Source organism: Balaenoptera acutorostrata, chromosome 8, assembly GCF_949987535.1.
Source record: "Balaenoptera acutorostrata chromosome 8, mBalAcu1.1, whole genome shotgun sequence".
Lineage (NCBI taxonomy): Eukaryota > Metazoa > Chordata > Mammalia > Artiodactyla > Balaenopteridae > Balaenoptera > Balaenoptera acutorostrata.
Window position 1 is genome coordinate 108,421,346 of NC_080071.1, and position 24,826 is coordinate 108,446,171.

The following is a 24,826-nucleotide window of genomic DNA, read 5'->3' on the forward strand; positions in this document are numbered from 1 at the left end:
GCGGTGTGTCAGAGAGAAGGCACTTTAGCGAGCTGACGTTCTGCTTCAAATACCAATTAAAATCACTCTCTGACCATGGCTCAGCCAGGCCCCCTGCATCTGGAGTGGCCCTCAGAAGCCTCTCGGGGCAGCGGCCGTGTGTCAGTGGGTTCTGAAGAACAGTGCATTGTGTGAGCGTGGAAAGATTATTTCACCTCTCTGGACCTTGGGTTTTCTAATCTGTTAGCCCAGGGAGTGGACTGCATGCTTATCTGTGTGTCATCCGGCCTCAGGATAATGGAGGAGGCTGCTGAGTAACAAACCTCAACCTTTCTGGATTCTAAGTCTCCGGTCTTCTTTGGGCCCAGTCTTGGGATATGGCCAGAGGCCCTATTTCCTTTGTAACCTTCAGCCTTTTAACAAAAAGACAAAACCAGAGACCTGTATAGGCATTTAAAAGGTCAAAGTTCCTGGGCCAGACAGTCTGACACTCGTAGCACAAACTGGTAAATGTTCCATTATTGGGCGGGTCGCAGGGCGGAGCTCAGACCTAAAGGAACTTACGGTTTAGGTGACGTTAGAGCAGAGGAATCCACGTGGGGTCCAGAGAGAAGTGCGCTGGGAGTCTGGGGCCGTTTGGGAGGATGCTGGCGGTGAGCCAAGCAGCGAGGCCCAGGGAAGGGCCGCGGGCCGGGAGGACACGCCTGGGCTGGACCGGCTGGACCCGCCCCGCCACAAGTGGAGGTGCCATCGCCCGCCCTGCGGGGTGGTTGGGACGTACCAGGCACGGTGCCCAGTCCTGAGGGGCGGCGGCCGCTGCCCCACGGTTCCTCAGGGTGAGGGGACACGGCCCCTCCTCGCCGGTGGACCCAGCCTCCTAGGACCAGCCGTGACGCCTGCCCTTTAGCTCCCGGAGCCTCAGAGCGTCTTACTAAGAGAGGAAACTCGTCTGCAGAAAGCAGTCGAGGGGCCCTTGTTTAATGTCAGAACCCTGGAGTCTGAAGACTTGGGTCCTCATCCTACTTTGGCCGGTCCCGTGGCTGGGGACGGGACGCAGCTCTGGACGCCGGAAGCGCTGGGACCCGGGGTGACCTGGGACGCCCTGCGAGGCCCGCCCTGCAGGGCTGGCCTCAGAGTCAGGGCGGCGAGGAGGCTGGCACTGTGAACCCTGAAGACACTGGCTTTTATCCTCTTCCAGTGAAGAAATAGACCGGTTCTGAGTAGAATTGAGGCTGAGGTTTTTCAGTTTTACGTGAAGCAGACATAACCGCATTTCTCGAAATACATCTCAGAAGGCTATCGAAATTTGGGTGAATAAACTTTGGGCTGTGTCTCTGGGCTCCCGCGTCGGCTGAATCTCTCGGTATCTCCGCTGGAGGGGCCGTCCCACTCCCACACTTGAGGCCGGGAACACCAGGAGTTGATGGATCTGGGAGGCGCGGAAGAGGAGCTCTGTGCGCGGCCCACCTTCCGCCTCCCAGGCTCCCCCGAGGGGCCAGCCAGCCCGGCGTCCGAGGCGTCCTCCGGGGCGGGGACACGGCCCCCTCCTGGGCGCCCACCCTGTGACTCCGCGGCATTGTGCCCCATCGGCCCTGATTCTACCCCTTGGGGTGGGACAGAATAAGTCTCCCACCTTGGAGCCTTACCGCGTTTGAGATGGTGTTGCCCTGAATGTGCTTCTCCAGGGCGGGGGGTGTGACGGCCGTGTGGTCGGAGACCATCCGAGCAGGCTCTACCGTCTGAAATTGTCCGTGCGCGTTTTCCAGGAGAAAGTCCTCGTCAGCGAGGTCTGGGAGATAAGGCTTCACGCTCCAAACTGATGTAAGCATTCTTGACTCGCATCCCCCCTCATTTTACTGATGAGGGAAACTGAGGCCCAGACAGTAGAAGAAACTCCTCCCACGTTCACCTCACTAGTTGATGGCCGAGCCGGGTCCCCGAACTTGGACCCTGAAGCTTGTTCCTTTCGTCCCCCCGTCCTGTGGTGCCGGGCCCGGCAGACGGGGGACTCGCGTGCTGGGTTCAGGTCCCCGGGGGCGCCCGCCCGAGCTGGCAGCAGGCAGAGCAGGGCTGCCCACACCCCTGCCCCGCCCCACCAGAGACACAGCCTCCCCCCCCCCCCCCCGTGGGCGCACCGCGCTGGTGGGCACACGCCGGGCACCTGGCCTGGTGGGTGAGGCCTCCCCGGCCTTTGCCGGAAGGTGGCGCCAGCCTCTCCCGTCGCTTTTAAATGACGGGCAGCCAAGGTTCCTGAGCACCCTCTGGCCGGCCTTCAGTCAGCCGGTTAGGCTGCCGCGTCGGTGACAGAGCCCAGTCAAACCCTGAGAACTTAAAACACGCCATCCAAATTTTGACAGGTTCTGTGCTCTCAAAGAAACCTTATCTTTTTTTTTTTTTTTTTTTTTTTATTTATTTATTTATGGCCGTGTTGGGTCTTTGTTTCTGTGCGAGGGCTTTCTCTAGTTGTGGTGAGCGGGGGCCACTCTTCATCGCGGTGCGCGGGCCTCTCACTATCGCGGCCTCTCTTGTTGCGGAGCACAGGCTCCAGACGCGCAGGCTCAGTAGTTGTGGCTCACGGGCCCAGTTGCTCCGCGGCATGTGGGATCTTCCCAGACCAGGGCTCGAACCCGTGTCCCCTGCATTGGCAGGCAGATTCTCAACCACTGTGCCACGAGGGAAGCCCAGAAACCTTATCTTTAAGCAAATATTCGTCAATAGTCTGAGTAATGATCTCATTTTTTAAAAAGTTAGATAAGGAAATTATGCTTTTCCTAGCTAGACACTGTTACTTCACTAACTTTGAGAAAGCAGAACTCCTGTGTTTCTTACCAGACTGCAGCAGAGTCAGCAGAATTGGAGCAGTCTTGGTCACTGGAGGTAGATGAGAGCCCAGAAGGCTGCCTGATCCCCTTGCTCTCATCAGCATCCCCGCCCCCTTGGAAAACATCTTTGCCGCCTCTGGCCACCTTGTCTGCTAGACAGTGCTGTCCTCCTTCCTCTCTGCTGCCCGTGTTTACTTTTGCTCTCTGTTTGCTTACACTTACAATCTTTGCTTCTTATGTTACACAGAACACAGGGGCAAAACCTAAAGTTCACCCTGAATCCGGCAGCGGGCCAGTCGCTGGGAGCTTGGCATGTAGAGGGAAGTTGAGAATGCCGACCCGCCTTGCCAAAAACAGCATCTGTCTTGGGAAACTTGTTCTACCCTCAGTGAAAGAGGGGGCCTCAGACGGACCGTCTTAAAGCGCAGCTTCTGGCATTTTCTTTTCAGGCATTTTCAGAAAACCTACAGTTGATTAAATGCTTCCTGCGAGCGACCTCAAGAATTCGTGGAGTCTTATATGACAAAGTTCTCCTTGGGTTTGGGTTTCAGCTCAGCAGACCTGAGAAGGTCTGTTTCCCAGCAGCTCGCTGCGGGGTAACTCCTGTGACCTGGATGATAGGCAGAGCGTGGGGAGGCTGGGGGGAGGAGGGACCCCTCGTGATAGAGTCTCGCTGTGAACCTGGCCATTTATTTCCCTGAGGGGCGCCGGGAGGTTTCTAGTTTGCTCCTGTCAAGACTTAAGTGGCGCTGCTGGGACTTGAACCCCAGTCTGTCTCCCAGGCCAGTGTCTTCCCGCCCACTGAGCCGTGCCCACCTCCTGGTGGTCTCCTGAATTCCCCTACATCAGTGTTTTCCAACTTGAATATTGTCTATGAAATCATCCAGTATTTCATTTCATTTTTTTTTTCCATGTTTAAAAACTAAGACCTCAGGTTTCGTCAGTTAGTGTCACTCTGCTTTCTGACCAGTATGTCGTGACACCTGTAAACAGTGGTTTCTTACAGTAGAAGGGCATTGGTGTCCCACTGCGGGACCCGATTGGAGAAGGGACGGGCCCCCTCTTCCACCGTCTGCCTAGCCGTGTGTCACACGCCGAACGCCTGGTTCTGCCAGGTCCGCCGTGGACTGACCCCAGTCTCAGGGACATGCCTGAGCTGAGGAGGAAGAAGAACACTTCATCTAGTAATTGTTGCGTGATGGAGCCCTTCTAAGCAATATGCTATCCCTCTCCAAACAAACCGATCACTGGAAAAAACTAACTGAACTCAAGTCTCTTTTCCAAAGAACAGATCTGTTGGTCGTCTAGTGTGTCACCCAGAATGGACACTCTGGGCCTTGTACAGCAGATATTTCCCAAAGCCCAAGTTGGTCCTTTGTGTAGATATCGTGCCTTCCTCCTCTCCTCGTTTTCTGGACCGGCTCCTTAGTTGGAACATGGAAATGCAGATCAGTGAGGCGTGCCCTGGAGCTGACTTTGCCAGTCATGAGCATTTAAATACACACACACACACACACACACACACACACACACACACACACACACACACACACACACACACTCTCTCTCTCTCTCTCTGTGGGGAAATGAGTTGGACAGACACTTACTGAGCACCTAGTGCATAATGATGGACACGGCTGGGCATGGGGACAGAAGGGTGGCCAACGTGGGAGCATGCCTTCAAGGAGCCCTTAGTCTATAGTCTAGTGGGGAGACGGTGTCAGCAGAGCGATGGAGTGCAGTGATCAGGGTGCCCTGGGGGTTCCTTTGGGCTGAGGGGGACCTGCCCGGCCAGGTCACGAGCGCAAGTGAGCAACTTTGGGGAAGAGTGAAGGGAGCTGGCGGGGCCCCGCAGCGGCTGGCGGGGCGCGTCCTCGCCCAGTGTTCCCGCACAGGCCTCGCTTCCTCTCGTGCCTGGTCATCGGGGTGGCCCTTTGGAGTGAGTATTGGACCGGGCGGACCCCTGGGCGTGGGACCTAGGCCTCGGGACCGAGCCCTGGAGCCTCGTGGGGCTCCTCAGCGGCCCAGCCCCACTTCTCTGCTGTTCCTCCACCAAGGCCGGCTCGGAGCCCCACGGGCTCTGCAGCTGCAGTCGTTTCTGTCTCATCTTTCCTAATCCAGATAGCTGTGAAAGTAGGTGTTTTGTTAATCCCCACTGTGGAATTTTTAAAAATTGAGGCTCCTTTTGGTAGAGGAATGAACGGAGGTCCGTCTGCAGCGCTGCTCTCAAGAGGCTGAGCATGTGCCTGACCGACGCTGCCCTTCTCGGGGTGAGAGGTTAAAGGTCATGCAGACACAGCAGACTCTGCTGTCAGGGGACCTGAGTGGGACAGACCGCAGTCCATAGGCGACGGAGTTGGCAGGAGAAACATCATGATGGGCTTCCTTTAAATAGTCTCATTTCCGTGTGTGTGTCCGTCTGTCTGTCTGTGTGTGTGTATATATGTGTGTGTGTCTGTATATATGTCTGTGTATATGTGTCTGTGTATATATGTGTGTGTGTCTGTATATATGTGTGTGTCTGTGTGTCTGTGTGTGTCTATGTGTGTGTATATATGTATTTGTGTGTCTGTGTGTATATATGTGTGTATATGTGTGTGTGTATATGTGTGTGTATATGTGTGTGTGTGTGTGTGTGTGTGTGTGTGTGCAGTGAGAGGCCCTGAGCATGACCGGTGACTAGTGACCGCTTGCCGGCGCGCCTGGAGCCGTGGGAGCCCCGCGGGCCACCAGAGAAGCCTCCTGCTTCCTGGCCCTCACCAGCCGCCTCCCGAGCCTTTGCCTCCTTGTGTGCCCGCCCGTGTGGACCAGCCCGCCCTGACAGGCCCTCAGCTCAGCTCAGCTGCTGCCACACAGGAGTGCGTGAACACACACAGCACGGACGGAGCGGGGGGAGGGCAGTAGGGGAAGATCGCCCAGGCTGTCAGGTTTCTAAGGCTCTTAGGAGCCGGAGAGTAGGACACGGCTCTTCTGGAATACGGTTGCCCTCTACAGCCAGCCCACCCGGCTGATGCTGTTGGAGCGAAAGCATGGCCGGGGCCGGGGGCCGCCCAGCGCGGAGCGACGCGAGCCTGTCCCTGGGCCTCTGAACTCAGGCGGCAGTGCCGTCTGGTGTGGCTGGAGCTCACCCACGTGCGGGCCGTGTTTCAGGTGGTGAGGGCTGCTGAGGAGGCCGCGTCCACGCTGGCCAGCTCCATCCACCCGGAGCAGTGCATCAAAGTGCTGTGCCCCATCATCCAGACGGCCGACTACCCCATCAACCTGGCCGCCATCAAGATGCAGACCAAAGTCGTCGAGAGGATCGCCAAGGAGTCCTTGCTGCAGCTCCTCGCGGACATCATCCCGGGCCTGCTGCAGGTGGGCCCTCGAGGGGCGGGCGGGACAGCCCTCGGACCCCGGGCCCCTTCTCTGCCCCTTCTGGCCCACCCGCTGCTGAACGCACAGGAAGGTCTCCCTGGCAGCCCAGGCCTGTGGCTCACAGAAGGAACTTTCTGTTTACTGTGAGCATGTTTTGATCTTTCTTCGTTGTTCCTTCCTTACTGCACGGCTGTGGGCCCAGCCCTGGGCAGGGTGGGCCGTGGAGCCCAGCATCAAACAGTGGTCCTGGCTCTCACCCAGCCAGCTAATATTAATTGAAAACCCTCGTAAGCACGAGGCGTTGAATTAAGTAGACTCTGGAAGACAAAGTGTTTTCCCCTGTTGGGACCCTACCTCAAGGCGTCTCCAGCCTGCTCCAGGACCTGGTACAGCCGTACAGACGGCCGTGGGTGAGGGCGGGTGCCGAGTGCTGAGTTGCTGCCACGGGGGTGCAGGTAGGGGCTTCTGAGATCGGGGCGGGGGCTGACCTCTGGGTTGGGGTGTCAGAGAGAGACGGGCTCAGAGAAGAAGTGGTTTAGAGTTGGGCCCTAGGGAGAGAGTTCAGTGGGGAAGGGTAGAGGGACGTCAGCTTTACACTTAATAAATGCTGCTGTTTGCTGAGTGCTGGGCTCAGAAATTTAAACACATAGAGCCGAGCACTGGCTTATTCCAGGCAGAGGGAAAGACACAAAGGCGGAAAGGTGCAGAGGGCTGCTCGGAGGAGAGCAGACAGTCCCACCTGGGTGTGGGGCGGGGGGAGGCCGACAGGCAGGTTGTGGTCCAGCTGGAGGGGGACGCGGAGGTCTGGCGGCGGGTGGATGTTCCCTGCAGTCCGTGGACGGGGGAGTTTTGCCCACAAGAGTGAGCGACGTGGTTCTCATTTCTTGAAGGGGGTTTGCATGTGTGAGGTTTGCTTTACCACGGCGAGAAACAGGAAAGAAGCCAGATATTTTTCCCCTTAATTTCCTTTTCTCATTCTGTTCTCTCGTGGCGTCTCTTGGCTGGTGCTGCCTGGCAGCTCGTGGTACAGCATCGGTCTGTGTGGAGGAGACCAGCTCGCCGGCCTCCAGCCTCCCGCCCCGGAAGCAGCTCACTCCTGGCACTCTTACATGTGGCCTCTCCGGGGCGAGAGCTCTCGGGGTTCACGGGCAGAGCTCAGGTGTATCCAGGCCGCTCCTGACAAGGTCGAGGTTGAACCGAGAGGGCGTTTGTGGAAATGTTGGTGAAATATTGACAGTCAGGCAAAGCTTTGATCTCGTTTCCTTTCTGTGTCCCTCTCTGACTGCAGGGTTACGACAACACCGAGAGCAGCGTGCGTAAGGCCAGCGTGTTTTGCTTAGTGGCGATTTATTCCGTAATCGGAGAAGAGTTGAAACCTCACCTGGCACAGCTCACGGGCAGCAAGGTGTGTACAGTGTTACACGGGCGGGTCGTACACCTGGGCCTGCTGGCGTGTCGCAGACTTGCTGCCCTGCAGCTCTGGGCTCCGCACGGGCTTCCGCAGCACGTGCGTTCTAGCTGGGCCTTATTCTCCAGAGGCGTTTCTCTAAAGACGAAGTGACCAGCCGTTTAGTGAAGTCACTAAGGTACAGCGCGGTCCGTTGTCACTCCAGTTTTTGAAATGATAGCTTTGGACTTCTAGTTTATCCCGAAAAGGAAGATGACTTTCTTTAGAAACCAGCTTGTTTTCTCCCCCCCCCCCCGCCCCCGAAACACTAAGGATGTTTACCTGCTGGCTTCACACAAGGCTGGGGGGCTCCAGGTCCCTGTGGGGTGAGGACGGTGACCCTGCACGTGACCCGCCCGGGCGCCCACAGTGATCTCACTCTGGAAGCCGGGCTTTTTATTCCCTGGGCTGCCTCTCACATTCCTTCTAGACTCAGGGCCAGAAAATGGGACAAAAGGACGATGGGCTCACGGAAGGTGACGGGGGCCGGAGTGCTTGTTGGTTGAAAAATAAACTCACGTCTGATGAACCGCCAGGGGAGGGCAGGTGGCCGCCCTCGAGCTCTGGCTGGAGAGGCCAGGGCCTGGGCCGCGGGGCAAACGTGTCACCGTGAAGTTACAGAGGCCCTGGGCAGGGGTGCAGATACACGAGCGCAAAGCTGCAGCGCCTGGCCTTCCTCCTTAGACAAGGAGGCAGCAGAGGTGAAGCTCGTGGCTTTTCAGTAGGGCTGTTCCTCTGACACAGTTGGCGAGCACCACCGCTCACAGGGTTCTGGCAAAGCTGGCTCTGCTGCCTTCGCCCGAGCAGGGCTCGCACCCTCGGCACTGCCGACACCTCGGGCCACTTCCTGGTGGAGGCACCATCCCTGAGGTCCCAGGAGCGCACCCCACCCTCAGTTGATGTCCCCACACCTGGCCAGGTGTCCCCTCGGGGCAGAATCAGCCCTGGTGGAGAACCGCTGGTCCGGAAGGAGACACTCGACTCTTCCCGCAGACAGAAACCAGCAGCGGGGCTGGCAGGTGTGGAGGCCGCATCCCCTGATTCCGCTTCCCGAGGTCCCCGTCCAGCCCTCCTGGCCACGGCTTGCAGGACCCTGAGCCGAGAGTGCCGAGCGGTGCGCTGGGCCGGGAGCCCCCCCTCCCTCTGTGGCCGCCGTCGGGGGCCGTGGATGGTCCCTGGCAGTGGTGGGGACGGCACAGACAGTCTTCACGAAAGGAATTAGATTCGTAAAATGGGAGATTCACCCAAAAGTAATATTAGCCAGACCTCGGTTTTCTGGTACTTTCTACTCTCGTGAGTAAGGGAGCCGCCCTGCCATCTCATGTGCCCCCTCCAGCAAGGGGCTGAGAAAACGCAGGTGTCTTCTCCTCCCTGTCCTGCGGTGGACCTGCTGCCGCCTGCAGCGGCGGTCTCGGGTCTGGGGCCCAGTCCTGACCGGAGCCAGCGTTCCCGTCTCCCCGCTGATGATGTCGGTCGGCTCGGAGGGCCTGGGGAGGCTGGCCGCCCACCTGTCCACTGGGGCAGCGCAGAGCTTCCAGCCGTTACAGTTTTTATAGACGAGAACTCCGGTGTGTTAACGTGAACCTGGTAGACTCCAGCGCGCATCTCCTAAGACAAACACCCTGCCACCCAGCCCCCCAAAATGGGTAGCTGACAGCACATGGTGGTAAGTTAGAAACAGAGAATCAAGCCGTGGCTTCCAGTTTCTGTGTGTCACCGAGCCTATCAGACTCTCCTTCCACTACTTAAATGAAGTTAATAAATGACATAAGGTTCTGTAGAGAAAGGCCGGTGCAAGGCCAGGGAAGGAACCTGTGAGGTGCATTTGAGAAGTGTCCCGTTGCCATGGCAGCAGTACTGGCTTTAGGATCAGAAAACCTGTCCCCCGCTGACTAGCTGTATGACTTTGAGCAACCTTTCCTTTCTGCTCCCTCTCCCTCTCTCTCTCTCTCTCTCTCTCTCTCTGTCTCTCTCGCTCTCTGTCTCTCTCGCTGTAAAATACATGTAACATAAAATTTACTGTCTTAACCATTTGTAAGTGTACAGCTCACAGACACTAAGTACATTCATATTATGCATATTCATCACCACCATCCACCTCCTGAGCTCTTTGCACCTTGGAAAACTGAAATCCGTTAAATAATATTCCCCCTCCCCCCGGCCCCTGGCAACCACCATTCTACTTTCTGTCTCTCTCAGTGTAAAATACTCATAAGTGGAATCATACAGCATCTGTCTATTTGTGACGGGCTTATTTCACTGAGCATAATGTTCTCTAGGTTCACCCGTGTTGTAGCAGGTGTCAGAATTTCCTGTTTGTTTATTTTTGGCTGCGTTGGGTCTTCGTTGCTGCACGTGGGCTTTCTCTAGTTGTGGCGAGCGGGGGCTACTCTTCGTTATGGTGCACGGGCTTCTCATTGCAGTGGCTTCTCTTGTTACGGAGCACAGGCTCCAGGCACACGGGCTTCAGTAGTTGTGGCTCGTGGGCTCTAGAGCGGAGGCTCAGTGGTTGTGGCGCACGGGCTCAGTTGCTCCGCGGCATGTGGGATCTTCCTGGACCAGGGCTCGAACCCGTGTCCCCTGCATTGGCAGGCAGGTTCTTAACCACTGCGCCACCAGGGAAGCCCCTTCCCTTCTTTTTAAGGCTAAATAACAGTTCATTGAATGTACATGCAGCATTTTGCTTATCCATTTCTTGGTAATGGCCTTGTGGGCTGTTTCCACTTGTTGGCTATTATGAGTAATGCTGCTATGAACATGGTGGTACAGATACCTCTTTGAGACCCCACTGTCAATTCTCTTGGGTATATATCCAGGAGTGGAGTTGCAGGATCATATGATAACTACCAAACTGTTTGCCACAGCAGCTGCACCATTTCACATTCCCACCACCAACGCACAAGGGTTTCAGTTTCTCCACATCCTCGCCAGCACTGGTTATTTTCTCTTCTTTTTTGATAATAGCCATCCTCATGGTGGTGTGAGGCGATATCTCATTGTAGTTTTGATTTGCATCTCCCTAATGATTGGTGATGTTGAGCATCTTTTCATATGCTTGCTGGCCAGTTATATATCTTCTTCAGGGAGATGTCTATTCAAGTCCTTTGCCCATTTTTGAATTATGTTGTTTGTTTTTTTGTTATTGTTGAGTTATAGAAGTTCTCTCTATATTCTGGATATTAATCCCTTGACCTTTGATGCACAGAATTTTTTAATTTTTCATGAAATCCAATTTGTCTATTATTTTTTTGCCTGTGCTTTTGGTGTCATATTCAATAACCGTTGCCAAACCCAATGTTGTGAAGCTTTTGCCCTGTGTTTTCTTCTAACAGTTTTAAAATTTTAGCTTTTAATGCAGGTCTCTGATCCATTTTGAGTTAATTTTTGTGTATGGTATTAGGTAGGGGTCCAACTTCATTCTTTTGTGTGTGGATATTCAGTTTTTCCAATACCATTTGTTGAGAAGACCTTCTGTTTCTTCAGAGAACCTCATTGGAATTTTGATAGGGGTTTCATTGAATCTATAGATAGCTTTGGGTAGTATTGATATCCTAACAGTATTGACTTCCAATCCATGAACACGGGATGTCTTTTTTTTTTTTTTTTAACCTCCATACTGTGATGAGTTGTTGTTTGTTTTTAGTTTTTTAAATTGAGATATAATAAACATGAAATTACATTAGTTTCAGGTGTACAACGTAATGATTTGATATTTATTTATACTGCAAGATGATCACCACGGTAAGTCTGGGTAACATCTGTCATCACACACAGCTACACGATTTATTTCTTGTGATGAGAAATTTTAAGATCTACTCTGTTAGTGACCTTCAAATATACAATACAGTATTATTTACTATAGTTACCATGTTGTACACCACATGGGATGTCTTTTTGTGTTTTTAATTCCTTTCAGTAACATTTTGTAGTTTTATTGTACAATTCTTTCACTTCCTTGGTTAAGTTAATCCTAAGTATTTTATTCTTTTTGATGCTATTGTAAATGGAGTTGTTTTTTTAACTTCCTTTTTGGATTTTTCTTTTTTTAAAAAAAATTTTTTATTTATTTATTTATTGGCTGTGATGGGTCTTCGTTGCAGCATGCGGTCTTTCTCTAGTTGCAGTGAGAGGGGGTTACTCTTTGTTGCGGGTGCGCGAGCTTCTCATTGCAGTGCCTTCACTTGTTGCGGAGCTCGGGCTCTAGAGCACTGGCTCAGTAGTTGTGGCGCACTGGCTTAGTTGCTCCACGGCATGTGGGACCTTCCCAGACCAGGGATCGAACCCATGTCCCCTGCATTGGCAGGCGGATCCTTAACCACTGTGCCACCAGGGAAGCCCGGATTTTTCATTTTTAGTGTATAGCAATGCAGTTGAATTTTGCTCACTGATTTTGTATTCTGCTACTTTGCTGAATTCTTTTATTAGTCTTAATGTTTTTTTTGTAGAATCTTTAGGATTATATACCTGTGAGATCACAGTCGTCCCTTGGTATCCACTGGGATTTCCATAGATAACAAACTCTGCAGATGCTCAAGTCCCGTACCTGTGGTTCCACTTCTGTGTAGCCAACTGACCGCAGATGTTGTAGTGCTGTGTGTGTTGAAAAAAATCCTTGTATAAGTGGACCTGCACAGTTCAAACCTGTGTTGCTCAAGGGTAAACTGTATGTCATCTATGAACAAAGATAATCTTGCTTCTTCCTTTCCAACGTGGATGCCTGTTTTTTTTTCTTTTCCTGCCTAATTGCTCTGGCTGGAACTTAACAGTACTATATCAATAGAAATGGTGAAAGTAGGCATCCTTGTTCCTCATCTTAAAGGAAAAGTTTTCAGTCTTCTACCGTCGAGCATAATGTTCACAGTGTGCTTTTCATATCTAGCTTTTGATATGTTGAGATACAGGCAGCCTCGGAGAGAGTGCAGATTCAGGTCCAGATCACTGCAGTAAAGCGAATATCGCAATGAAACAAGTCACACAAATTTTTTGGTTTTCCAGTACGTATAAAAGTTATGTCTTTACTATACTGTAGTCTATTAAGTATGCAATAGCATTATGTCTAAAAAAAGTCAATATACCTACCTTAATTTAAAAAAAGTTATTGCTAAATAATGCTAGCCATCATCTGAGCCTTCAGCGAGTCATAATCTTTTTGCTGGTGGAGGGTCTGGCCTCAGTGTTGATGCTGTTGATTGATCAGGGCAGTGGCTGCTGAAGGTGAAGGTGGCCGTAGCAGTTTCCTAAAATAAGACAACAGTGAAGTTTGCCAAATCGATCGACTCTTCACAATTTCTCTGTTGCAGCAATGCTGTTTGATAGCATTTTACCCACAGTAGAATTTCTTTCAAAATCGGAGTCAATCCTCTCGAACCTGCCACTGCTTTATCAAGTAAGTCTGTGTAATATTCTAAATCCTTGGTTGTCATTTCACCGGTCTTGACAGTATCTTCACCAGGAGTAGATTCCGTCTCAAGAAACCACTTTCACATGAGATCCCCCTAAGCTCCGGATTTGTATCTCTGGATTTGGGTTAGTGGAGAAAAAATTAAGAAATCATGCAACTGAACTAGATCTCACTAGTTGGTGATTCTCCAGAGGAAAGTCAATGTCAGCATGGGGGAAAGTGAAATTCAGTATCCCAGCTCCTAATACTCTGATCTACAGTAGAATTCAAATTTTTACCCTCAGCTCTACAAGCTCAGTTGCCACTCTCCTTTAATGGAAACTTAAGTGCACACTGAAGGCAGGATTTGGCTCAAAGACTTTCTACACCGCACTAAACATTCCTGTTGTTAAAAACACCTTTACACATACATGCCGTTACAAACTAAGACTGAATTTCTGGACAAGATGTAAAATGCAGACTTTGGAGATGAGTGCAGAACAGTTTAAAGTATTTCACCAACTCCTCTACCAAAAACAAACAAACAAACAAAACCTTTGCCTCTTCCAGAGTCAGGCAACTTCCCCAGAGTCATCAGGCAGCCAGAATTTCCCAAGGATTCTGAAGATACAATTCCCTGTTTCTTGGATTTCATGACACCCTCCCCATTCCTTTAGAGAGGTATTTCATGGTTTGTATTTCTTTTTTAAAAAACTCATTAGAATTAATTTTGCTTTGAAAGAAAAAAAAAAAAAAGAAACCACTTTCTTTGCTCATCTGTAAGAAGCAACTCCACATGCACTAATGTTTTATCATGAGATTTCATCAATTCAGTTCCATCTTCAGGCTCCACTTCTAATTCTAGTTCTCCTGCTGTTTCTACCACACCTGCGGTTCCTTCCTCCCCTGAAGTCTTGAACCCCTCAAAGGCGTCCAGGAGGGTTGGAATCAACTTCTTCCAAACTCCTGTTGATGTTGGTATTTTGGCCTGTTCCTGCGAATCAGAAATGTTCTTCATGGCACCTAGGGTGCTGAATCCTTTCCAGAAGGTTTGCAGTTGACTTTGCCCAGATCCATCAGAGGAAGCACTATGGCAGCGATCGCCTTACGAAATGTATTTCTTAAATAGTAAGACTTGAAAGTCAGAATTATCCTTGATCCGTGGGCTGCAGAATGGGCGTTGTGTTAGCAGGCATGAAAACAACATTAATCTTGTTGTACATCTTCATCAGAGCTCTTGGGTGACCAGATACCCTGTCAATAAACAGTAATGTTTTGAAAGGAATCTTTTTTTCTGAGCTGTAGGTCTCAACAGTGGGCTTAAAATACTCATGTTGTAAACCTGTGCTGTCATCCAGGCTTTGTTGTTGCATTTACAGAGCACAGGCAGAGTAGCTTGAGCATAATTCTTAAGAGCCCTGGGGTTTTCAGAATGGCAGATGAACTTAAAGTCACCAGCTGCATTAGCTCCTAACGAGAGTCAGTCTGTCCTTTGAAGCTTTGAAGCCAGGCATTGGCTTCTCCTCTCTGGCTCTGAAAGTCCTAGATGGCGTCTTCTTCCATTATAAGGCTGTTTTGCCTACATTGAAAATCTGTTGTTTAGTGTAGCCACCTTCATTAACTATCTTAGCCAGATCCTCTGGATAACTTGCTGCAGCTTCTACATCAGCACTTGCTGCTTCACCTGGCACTTTTATGTTATGCAGGCGGCTTCTTTCCTTAAACCTCATGAACCAACGTCTGCCAGCATCAGACTTTTTTCCTGCAGCTTCCTCATCTCTCTCAGCCTTCCTAGAATGGAAGAGAGTTAGGCCCTTGGTCTGTAATAGGTTTGGGCTTCAGGGAATGTTGTGGCTGGTTTGATCTTCTGTACAGACCGCTAAAACTTTCTCCATATCGGCAGTAGGCTGTTTTGCTTTCTTATCATTCATGTGTTCACTGGAGCAGCACTTCCAGTTTCTTTCAAGAACTTTTCCTTTGCATTCACAGCTTGGCTAACCGTGGCACAAGAGGCCTAGCTCTTGGCCTGTCTCAGCTTTCAACATGCCTTCCTCACTACGCCTAAGCATTTCTAGCTTTTGATTTACACTGAGAGAAGTGCAGCTCTTTCACTTGAACACTTCAGGCCACTGTAGGGTTATTAATTGGCCTAATTTCAATATCGTTGTGTCTCAGGGACTAGGGAGGTGCAAGTACAGGGAGAGAGACCCGGGAATGGTGGGTCTCTCGCGCAGTCAGAACACACACACCTGTGGATGACATTTGCTGTCTTTACATACGGGCGTGGTTTGTGGCACCCCAAACAACTGTCGTCATAACATCAAAGAACACTGACCACAAATCACCATAAGAAGTATAATAGTAATGAAAACGTCTGAAATAATTGTGAGAATTACCAAAATGGGACAGTGACATGAAGGGAGCCATGCTGTTGGAAAGTGGCACTGATGGACTTGCTTGATGCAGGGTGTTCACAGACCTTCTATTTGGGGGAAAAAACACAGTATCTGTGAAGTATATTAAAGTGAAGCACAATAAAACAAAGTATGCCTATACTTTTCTTCTATTCCTAGTTTGTTTGGTATTTTCATCATGAAAAGATATTGAATTTTGACATACTTTTTCTGCATCAATTGAGATGATCCTTTGGTTTTTATTTGTTTGTTTTTAAATTTTTATTTATTTATTTATTTTTGGCTACGTTGGGTCTTCGTTGCTGCACGCAGGCTTTCTCTAGTTGCAGCGAGCGGAGGCTGCTCTTCATTGCGGTGCACGGGCTTCTCATTGCGGTGGCTTCTCTTGTTGCGGAGCACGGGCTCTAGGCACGCGGGCTTCAGCAGTTGTGGCACACAGGCCCAGTAATTGTGGCTCGCGGGCTCTAGAGCACAGGCTCAGTAGTTGTGGCGCATGAGCTTAGTTGCTCCGAGGCATGTGGGATCGTCCCGGACCAGGGCTCGAACCCATGTCCCCTGCATTGGCAGGTGGATTCTTAACCACTGCGCCACCAGGGAAGTCTCTGGGGTTTTTGTTTGTTTGTTTGTTTTTGTTTTTTCCTTCATTCTGTTAATGTGTATTATATTTATCAATTTTTGTACGTTGAACCATCCTTGCATTTCAGGAATAAATCCCACTTAGTCATGGTATTAAAGCCTCTTAATGTGCTGTTGAATCTGGTTTGCCAGTCTTTTCTTGAGGATTTTTGCATCAGTGTTCATAAGGGCTATTGATCCGTAGTTTTCTTGTTATGTCTTCATCTGGCTTTGATATAAGGAGAATGCTGACCTCATAGCATGAATTCAGAAATGTTCCTTCCTCTTCAGTTTTCTAGAAAAAATTGAGAAGGATTGTGTTAGTTCTCTAAATGTTGGTAGAATTCACCAATGAAGCCACCTGGTCAGGGGCTTTTCTTTGTCAGATTTTTGATTACTGATTCAATCTCTTTACTAGTTATGGGTCTGTTCAGCTTTCTCTTTTCTTCTTGGTAGGTTTTGTGTTTCTAGGAGTTTGTCCATTTCATCTAAGTTACCTAATTTGTGGGTGTACAATTACTCATAGTATTCTCATGATCTTTTTGATTTCTGTAGAATCAGTCATAATGTCCCCACGTTTGTTTCTGATTTTAACAGTTTGAGTCTTCTTTCTTTTTTTGTTAGTTAACTTAGCTAAAGGTTTGTCAATTTTGTTTATTTTTTTTTCAAAGAACCAAGTTTTGGTTTTGTTACTTCAATTTTTTGTTTGTTTCATTTATCTCTGCTCTAATCTTTATTATCTTCTTCCTTCTGCTAGCTTGGGGGTTAATTTATTACTCTTTTTCTAGTTCATTAAGATATATAAAGTTAGGTTGTTGATACAAATCTTCCTTCTTTTTTATATAGCTATGAATTTCTCTCTTTGCACTGCTTTTGCTGCATCCCATAAGTTTTGGTATGTTGTGTTTTCATTTTCATCTGTCTCAAGATATTTTCCTATTTCCTTTGTGATTTCTTCTTTAACCCATTGGTTGTTTAAGAGTGTGCTGTTCAATTTCCACAAATTTGTGAATTTTTCAGTTTTCATTCTGTTACTGATTTCTGAGTTCATCTGTTGTGGTCAGAAAAGGTACTTTGTATCATATTTATCTTTTAAAATGTATCAAGGCTTAATCTGTGGCCTAACATATGGTCTATCTTGGGAAGGTCTCATGTGCACTTGAGAAGAATGTGTATTCTTGGGTAGAGTGTTGCATATGTCTTTTAGATCTAGTTGATTTATTGTATTGTTCAAGTCCTCTAGAGTGGAATATTGAAGTCTCCCAACTATTACTATAAAACTATTTCTCCCTTCCATGCTGTCAGTTTTTGCTTCATATATTTTGATGGCATGTTCTTAGATGTGCAATTATAAATATTAAATTTTCTTGCTGTATTGCTCTTTTATTAATATGTAATGTCCACCTGTTTCTTGTAACCTTTTTTGATTTAAACTGTATTTTGTCTGATATTAGTGTAGCTACCCCATACTCTTGGTTACTGTTTGCATGGAATATCCTTTTCCATTCTTTCACTTTCAACCTATTTGTGTCTTTGGATCTAAAGTGAGTCTCTAGTAGACAACATATAGTTGAATCATGGTTTTCTTTTTATCCATTTTGCCAATCTCTCTTTTGATTGGAGAATTTAACTCATTCACATTTAAAGCAATTACTGATAAGGAAGAGATTTCTGTCATCTTGGTATCTGTTTTCTACGTGCCTTATAGCTTTTTTGTCCCTCATTTTCTACACTACTGTTTTGTGTTTGTTTGCCTTTTGTACTGAAACGTTTTAATTCCCTTCTCATTTCCTTTTGTGTATATTCTATACCTGTTTTCTTTGTGGATTACATTTGACATCCTAAAGTTATAATCCTCTCACTTGAATTTATACCAGCTCATTGAGCAAGCTTTCTGAACCCTGGCCTTTTCATTTGTAAAATAGGAGAACCTGTTGCCTACCTCAAAGGATTGTTTTGAGGCCCAAATGTGATAATCAGTGTAAAGCTTGTAAACTGTTGAACATATACACATCATTCACTCTGTTACCGTCATCTTTTCCTTGTACTTGCAATTATGTTCTAGACTTGACTAGGTAGATACAATAGGGGTTCTGAGTCGTAAATAACTATTAGCAATGTTTAGCAGCTCATTTTTAACCAGGCTTTCATAGAAATATAACTATCCTGTTTTCTAGGTCACTTTTTTCTTCTTTAAAAAGTCTAGTGGGAAGCAGCCACATAGCACAGGGAGATCAGCTCGGTGCTTTGCGATGACCTAGAAGGGTGGGATTGGGGAGGGTGGGAGGGAGGCTCAAGAGGGAGGGGATATGGGGACATATGTATGCATATGGCTGATTCACTTTGGTGTACAGCAGAAACTAACATAGCATTGTAAAGCAATTATACTCCAATAAGGTGTATTAAAAAAAAAAACCTCTTTGATTGAACAAGTACATGTTAGGAACCTGCTGTCTTCAGCACACTATGCTAAGGCACATGGGAAGAGCAAGAACTCGTCCTGCCCTGACAGGACTGACACATGAGGAAACTTGTACAGCTGCCCAGGAGTGACCAGTGGACATGGTGGGACGGGCTCTGATTGCTGGGTCAGGGGCCTGGAGGAAGTGGGACTAGATTGGGCTGGGCTTGGCAGGATCGGGGGGCTGCACAGGGAGGGAAGGAGTGGACTGCAGGGAGGAACAGTGTGAACAGCTCAGGTAGGAGTAGGAGTGGGGTGCTCAGAGGACACGTTCTCTGAGCAGGGAGCTGCAGGAAGCACCTTGCAAGTGTCACTGCTCTGCATTTTGCAGGTGGGAAAGTCGAGGCTCAAAAAATGTTTGCCTGAGGTCGCAGAACTAGTTAGTGTTGGAGTTGGTCCTAGAATTCCGCTGGACCTGTTGAGCCTCAGGCCAGTGCTTTGTCGAATGTACCACGGCTTCCCTTGCACCTGGTTGGCCCTGGTCGTATCCTCCTGAGCCTTAGAGCATTAGGAACCTTGTGTAAAATGATGGCACTTTGGGTTTTGTTCTTCTTTTTAATAAATTTATTTATTTTATTTTTGGCTGCGTTGGGTCTTCGTTGTTGCATGCGGGCTTCTCATTGTGGTGGCTTCTCTTGTTGCAGAGCGTGGGCTCTAGGCGCGCAGGCTTCAGTAGTTGTGGCGCGCAGGCTCAGTAGTTGTGGCGCATGGGCTCAGTTGCTCCACGGCATGTGGGATCTTCCCGGGCCAGGGACTGAACCCATGCCCCTGCATTGGCAGGCGGATTCTTAACCACTGCGCCACCAGGGAGGTCCAGTGATGGCACTTTGATCACCACACTGACTGTTCTATTGAAAGGTTTCAGAGTTTGAAAGGTGTGGGATGAAAAACAGACTGGGATACGTAGCATAAATTCCCAACACACTCCCTGCAGCTGGAAAGAGTAAGAGGCGTTACAGGTCCCGATCTGGGGGAGACCCCCGGTGGGCTGCTGCGTGAAGACTCTCGGGCAGAGCCCTCCGCCAGCTGTGCGTCCCGGGCTCCACGGCCATGTGACTGAGCGTGCCTTGCTGGGGGTCAGGGAGACACTGCCTCGCGGGGGCTCTGCTGGTTGCTGGTCCTGTTCCCACCCGTCATCCGAGGGCCCCACTTTCTCCTGTGCCACACGCTCCGCTCGGAGCGTCTCTTCGTGGGCTCCCCGGGGACCAGCCGCTCCTCCCTAGGCAGGCTTATACTTGGCCTCACAGCCTGTTCAGAGACAGCAGCTAAAGAGCCGTGGATAGTAAATATTCCCTTAATCTTACCAGTTGTGTGTTGCGTAGATTTTTATGGGCACTCTGCTTCTACAAATACCTGTTTCTTTTAATTCTTAATATGATCAGGCACACTATCAACATAACATTTGAAGTTAGCGGCATTCAGCAAATATTTAAGAACCTACCGTGTTACATGGTGCTTTAGGTATTTTGAGGGTCCAAGGGGCTTGAGTTAGAACCAAATGGGATGTCAGGCTTGGAAGCCCTTTGGCTGTGAAGCACTGTGCCTGACTGAGGGCACGTTGTTCAGTGACGCAGCGTCTGGCCTCAGGGAAGCTGAGTCTTGCTGGAAAGATCCAGCCCACTGCTCCCTGCAGCAGGAGGTGCCTGTGCCGAGCCACAGTGGGCGGGGCGGGGGCCTGGGGTGCGGGAAGGCCAGGGGGGCAGATGGGGGCGGCCTCGGCTTCCACGCGCCTCGGGAGGTGTGCGACGGGGAAGGAGCAGCTTCTGCACACATGTGAGGGTTAGAAGACTTGACCTCTGACCTTGGCTCGCTTCTTCATGCCGACGGAGTGTGGCTTGCGCCCTCTCTTCCCGCTGGCTTGGGTGGAGCCAGTGGCTGCCTCGCCCCTGAAGCGTGCGGATCTGCAGCCCTGAGGCCCACCTCGTGCTAACACGTTTCCCTCTTACCGTGATCACCCCTCGCGCCCCCTCCTCTAGTCTGACCTCCCAGTCGCGGTGGCCCTGGCCCCGGGCAGATGGCTTGGACCAGTGGTGGGCACTCAGTAACTGTCTGTGCAGTGAATTTCTCCACTAAGGGACGTGCTGTTCTGTTGGCATCTGGGTGTTCTTTCCCGCTCTCTGATTTCTTCGTCCTGCTCACCCGTCTGTATCTTCTCCTTGCAGATGAAGTTGCTCAACTTATACATCAAGAGGGCGCAGACCACGAACAGCAACAGCAGTTCCTCATCCGACGTCTCCACGCACAGCTAACGCGGCGCCAGAGCCCCGTGTAGCCCTGGAAGCCATCGGTGGTGCCTCTCAGAGAACTCCCCCTCCCCGCCATCGGCTGCCCAGTCAGTACCAGGAGGCCCGCAAATATTTATTACAATCAGTATTTTGATCCCTTCCAGCTTTTGTGTAGAATCATACTGGTATTGAATGTAAAGGAAGCAAGGCCTGCACTGCATCTTCCTACAAAACAAAACAAAAGGAGTAAGAAAAGAAGAGCCATACTTAAACCGTCTCGTCCAGCCTGCTGAGGTCACAAAACCGTGTGTGTGGGGTGCAGTTTTTAAAAATCAGAGCTCTCTAGCCGATACCTGGTAGAAAGTAGCATTTTCTCTTCAGTTAATAAGATTGGAGGAGGTTGGGTTAAGTTGTGTTTCTCTTTCATCTCGGCCTCCTTGCTTCTGGATGTGGCCTGTGTGGGGCAAATCCCCACGCCTTCCACAACTGACACCATGAAGGGGTTTGTACGTTGTAAGTTGTGTTTTGAGACCTACTAAGAATATGAATCAAGTCTTGGCAAGAAGTGGGAGAAAAGCCTGAAGACGGCCTTTTAACGAACACGTGGTATCGTGCTCACCGTCTCCGGACTGGAGGCTGACGTCCTGCGCGGTCTCCTTCCAGGACGGGCTCCTGCCCCTCTGAGCAACCCCACCGATGCCGCCCCTGCCCCAGAGCTGCCACTTGAGAGACTTCTTAGAGGTGAAACCCAAACACAAAAATCAAGGTAACTCGACAGCCTTGGTTAGCGTGTGCTTGAAATGGCCCTTCGTGCTGCGTCGAAGATGCCGGAGAAGCTGCTCGTTTTACTGCCGAGATCCTGGGAAACACTATTTAACAGCGCTTCCCCCCCGTGACCCTGGCCCCTGGTGGTGCAGATTTAGGGCCCCCTCGCTTCCCTTCCCCAACCCGCGCCTGAGCGGCTCGATTCTAAGATGTTCTCGGTTAGTCTGGTAAATGGCAGCCCTGCCATCTCAGTTTTGAATTCTCTGTTTAATTTGGGATTGAGATCAAAGAAAAATCTAGAGAGACCAGGTATCAGGATCTTTTTTTTTTTTTAATTTTATGGACTGAAGTACTTGCTTTATCCTCTGTTGAGAGAATCATGGTTTTAAGGAAAAAGTAACTGTGGTGTGTGGCGGATCGCAGAAAAACAGGATTGGAAACACAGGTTTAGAGTCAGATTCTTCAGTGAGAAACTTACCCCTTTAAAATTTCTTCTTGAGGGTTTCACTGCTTCAGTGAAAGCAACTCCAGATCAGGACTCTGGTTAACAAAGTTTGGAGTAAAAGGCTTCAAGCCAAATGGAAGCTCAGTGCGGTCAGGAAGGCGGCTGTCGTCTCTTAGATTCCACCGTAGCCCCTGTAAACGGAACTGACTTTCCCATATTATTAATGAGGTGTTTGCTGCTCTGGCGCCCAGTCCCCGCAGCTGCCAGGCTGTGTGGCTCTCACCCCTGAGCCGCACAGCCGCGCACGTAGCTTGTTTTCATTCAGAATCGACTTCAGATACTTTATGCGGAGACAGGTACTGAAAACGGAGGTCCGGGAGCAGCGAGGCCGGGGCGCCTTCACTGCGTGCGCGTGCGCTTCGTGCGTGCGTGCGCGTAGCGGGTATCCTGCACGTGCGGGAGGGCCCGCGCTGCTGCCCTTGAGGGAACTTCGGGGGCGCGCTTTACGTGGTGGAACGTTATTGGCTTCTTTTCGGCTCGGAACCTAGCAGGAGCAGGCCTTACGTCCATTGCTGTTTGTTCTTACGTCACTCGCGGGGTCGCTTTCTTGCCCTCTGCCATCGTCAGCGTCTGATGACCCCTCTGGGGCAGCACCTGTGTTCCGCCAGGTTATTTCCGAGTCCTTCCTGGCGAGCGCGTGTGGAAAGGCCTCTCTCCTTCAGCTCGTGGACGCCCAGGTGGCCGCAGCCCCGCCCGCACTCGGGAAGGACCTTGAACGTGGCCGCGCGCGTCCTCCTGGCGCTCACAAAGGGCTAGCCTTGAATGTCACTTGCCCAGCTTTGATGTCCCGACCCAGCGGGAGCCGCGCGCTCCCGACCGACAGCTGCAGCTGCCCTGCCTCGCCGCCTCCCTGCAGGCGTCCTGTTTGGATAAAACGGCAGAACACAGGCGAACAGAGCACCGGAGACTCGGTCCGCCTCCCCCGTTGGCCTGACTATCCAGGGCCCCGAAAAGCCCCGACGCCACCGCTGGGGCCAGATCGCTGGGCTCCTGCTTCCCCTCTCGCTGCTGAGGCCCAGGGGGAGGCGCGTGGCCTTCCTGGGGCCACTGCAGCTACGGGCCGCCCGCCACAGCCCCATAGCTTCTCAGTCATGCAGCTGCACCTGATCCGTCTCCTGAATCTTTTTCTTGCCCCACCACCCTTAATTTATCAAGCATAATATTACACGTTGAAGAACAGCAAATAAGAACTTTGTAGAATCCCACCAGGACTTTGCTAACCATGATATTTGGAGATGATAAAACTGCTCTGAAAAATATCAGCCACCAAAATAGTTTTGTCAGCACTGTTCACACGCATGGTCCCCACACCCCCAGGTTGGGTTTTTGGTTTTGGTTTTTGGTTTTTTTGGGCTTTTTCATGTTACATCCATATCTGTATTTATATCTTATTTGTTTCACTTTCAAGTGTATCATGGCAAATGTACAGATTTTTTGTTGTTGTTAATAATGTGCTAGGATTTGCTAAAAAAGAAAACAAGAAAAAAAACCCTTTTGAGTTTGCTCTAGAATAAATGAGACTTAATTCAGTTTCCGATGTCCGAGTGGTTTTTTGTTGTTGTTTTTTTGGTCACGGTGCCTTGTAGGTAACTTATCCCGTCTCTCTGACGGCAGAACGAGGCTACATTTCTGAAGGATCGCGGGGCTACATGGAGGCGCTCGTGAGGTCAGCAGGTCGGACTGCAGGGGGCCCAGGGCCCAGATCAGGCGGCTGTCAGGATGGAGCCTGGGGGAAGGGGAAGGGCCTGGCGAGCCGAGCCGTGGAGCTGGTCTGCAAGGAACCCGTGCACGGCCCCCAGGGGCGCTGGGCCGTCTCTTTGGAGCCTTACTTTTGCTTTCGGAACGATTTTGACTCTTCCGTCGCGTTCCGTGAGGCATCTCAGTATCCCTGCCTGGTGACCTTGAGCCCCTTTCCCCGTGGCCCACCGCCTCCTGCCCGTTTGACACGTGAGCTCGGTGTGATCACAGAGGCTGGGTTCAAATCCCGGCTTCCCCCCTCACCCCCTCGGGCCTGTGTTCTCACGGAGAAACCGGAGTGAGACGGACCTCGTGGAGGTGCTGGGAGGGGCCGCGGGTGATGTAGGTGAAGCCGCGGCCCTGCCTCCTGCTGTGGGTGAGGGAGACACACGCATGCGAGGCTGTCACCACCCCACCCCGCCTCCGGGCCTGGCGCGCGGTCCGCCCGTTACTCCGGAGCAGACGCGGAAGCCCCCGTGGATGTGCTGCGCTCAGGCGGGGCTGGCGGTGCACTCTCTACTGGGGTCTCTACCTCCTGCCGCCACCGTCCTCCTTATCCCAGGGCGGCCAGGAAGCCCCTGCTGATGGCTGTGTGTGTGTTTTGGGGGGGGGGGGGTGAGATGCCCATCACAAGCAGCGGGGCTTGACTCCGGGGGATCTGAACGGTCTTCTCTCCGGAAGGTGCCCCTTTCCACTCAGTTTTGCACTCAGTTGTAAAGGTTGCAGGACTCCCTGCAGCTGTGCAGGGGTTCCAAGGTGAAAACTGCCTACAGACCACTGCTCTTGACGTGCTTGGGTCACGAGGGGAGGGGGTGGGGAGGAGGGGCAGCGGCTGACAGACAGCATTAAATAGCGTCATGGGCGAGGCACTTAGACTTCTGAAGTACTCTCATCCATGGCAGTTTTTTTTTTTTAATTAATTTTAATCTTTGGATGCGTTGGGTCTTCGCTGCTGCACGCGGTCTTTCTCTAGTTGCGGCAAGCGGGGGCTAGTCTTCGTTGTGTTGTGCGGGCTTCTCACTGCGGTGGCTTCTCTTGTTGCGGAGCTCGGGCTCTAGGCGCGCGGGCTCAGTAGTTGTGGCGCGCGGGCTCAGTAGTTGTGGCGCGCGGGCTCTAGAG

The 24,826-nt window shown here is 50.7% G+C and overlaps 1 protein-coding gene across 2 annotated transcripts in view; it reads left to right on the forward strand.

Moving 5' to 3' along the window:
- The window catches only part of CLASP1 (cytoplasmic linker associated protein 1), a 264,971-nt gene extending 241,469 nt beyond the window's left edge, over positions 1-23,502 (forward strand). For both annotated transcript variants that reach the window (XM_057550862.1, XM_057550863.1), the window contains 3 exons: positions 5,952-6,158; positions 7,447-7,563; positions 20,638-23,502. In XM_057550862.1, the coding sequence (XP_057406845.1) occupies positions 5,952-6,158; positions 7,447-7,563; positions 20,638-20,724 (411 nt within the window). In that variant the 3' untranslated portion in view covers positions 20,725-23,502. The remainder of the gene's footprint in view (positions 1-5,951; positions 6,159-7,446; positions 7,564-20,637) is intronic.
- The last annotated feature ends 1,324 nt before the right edge of the window (positions 23,503-24,826 follow it).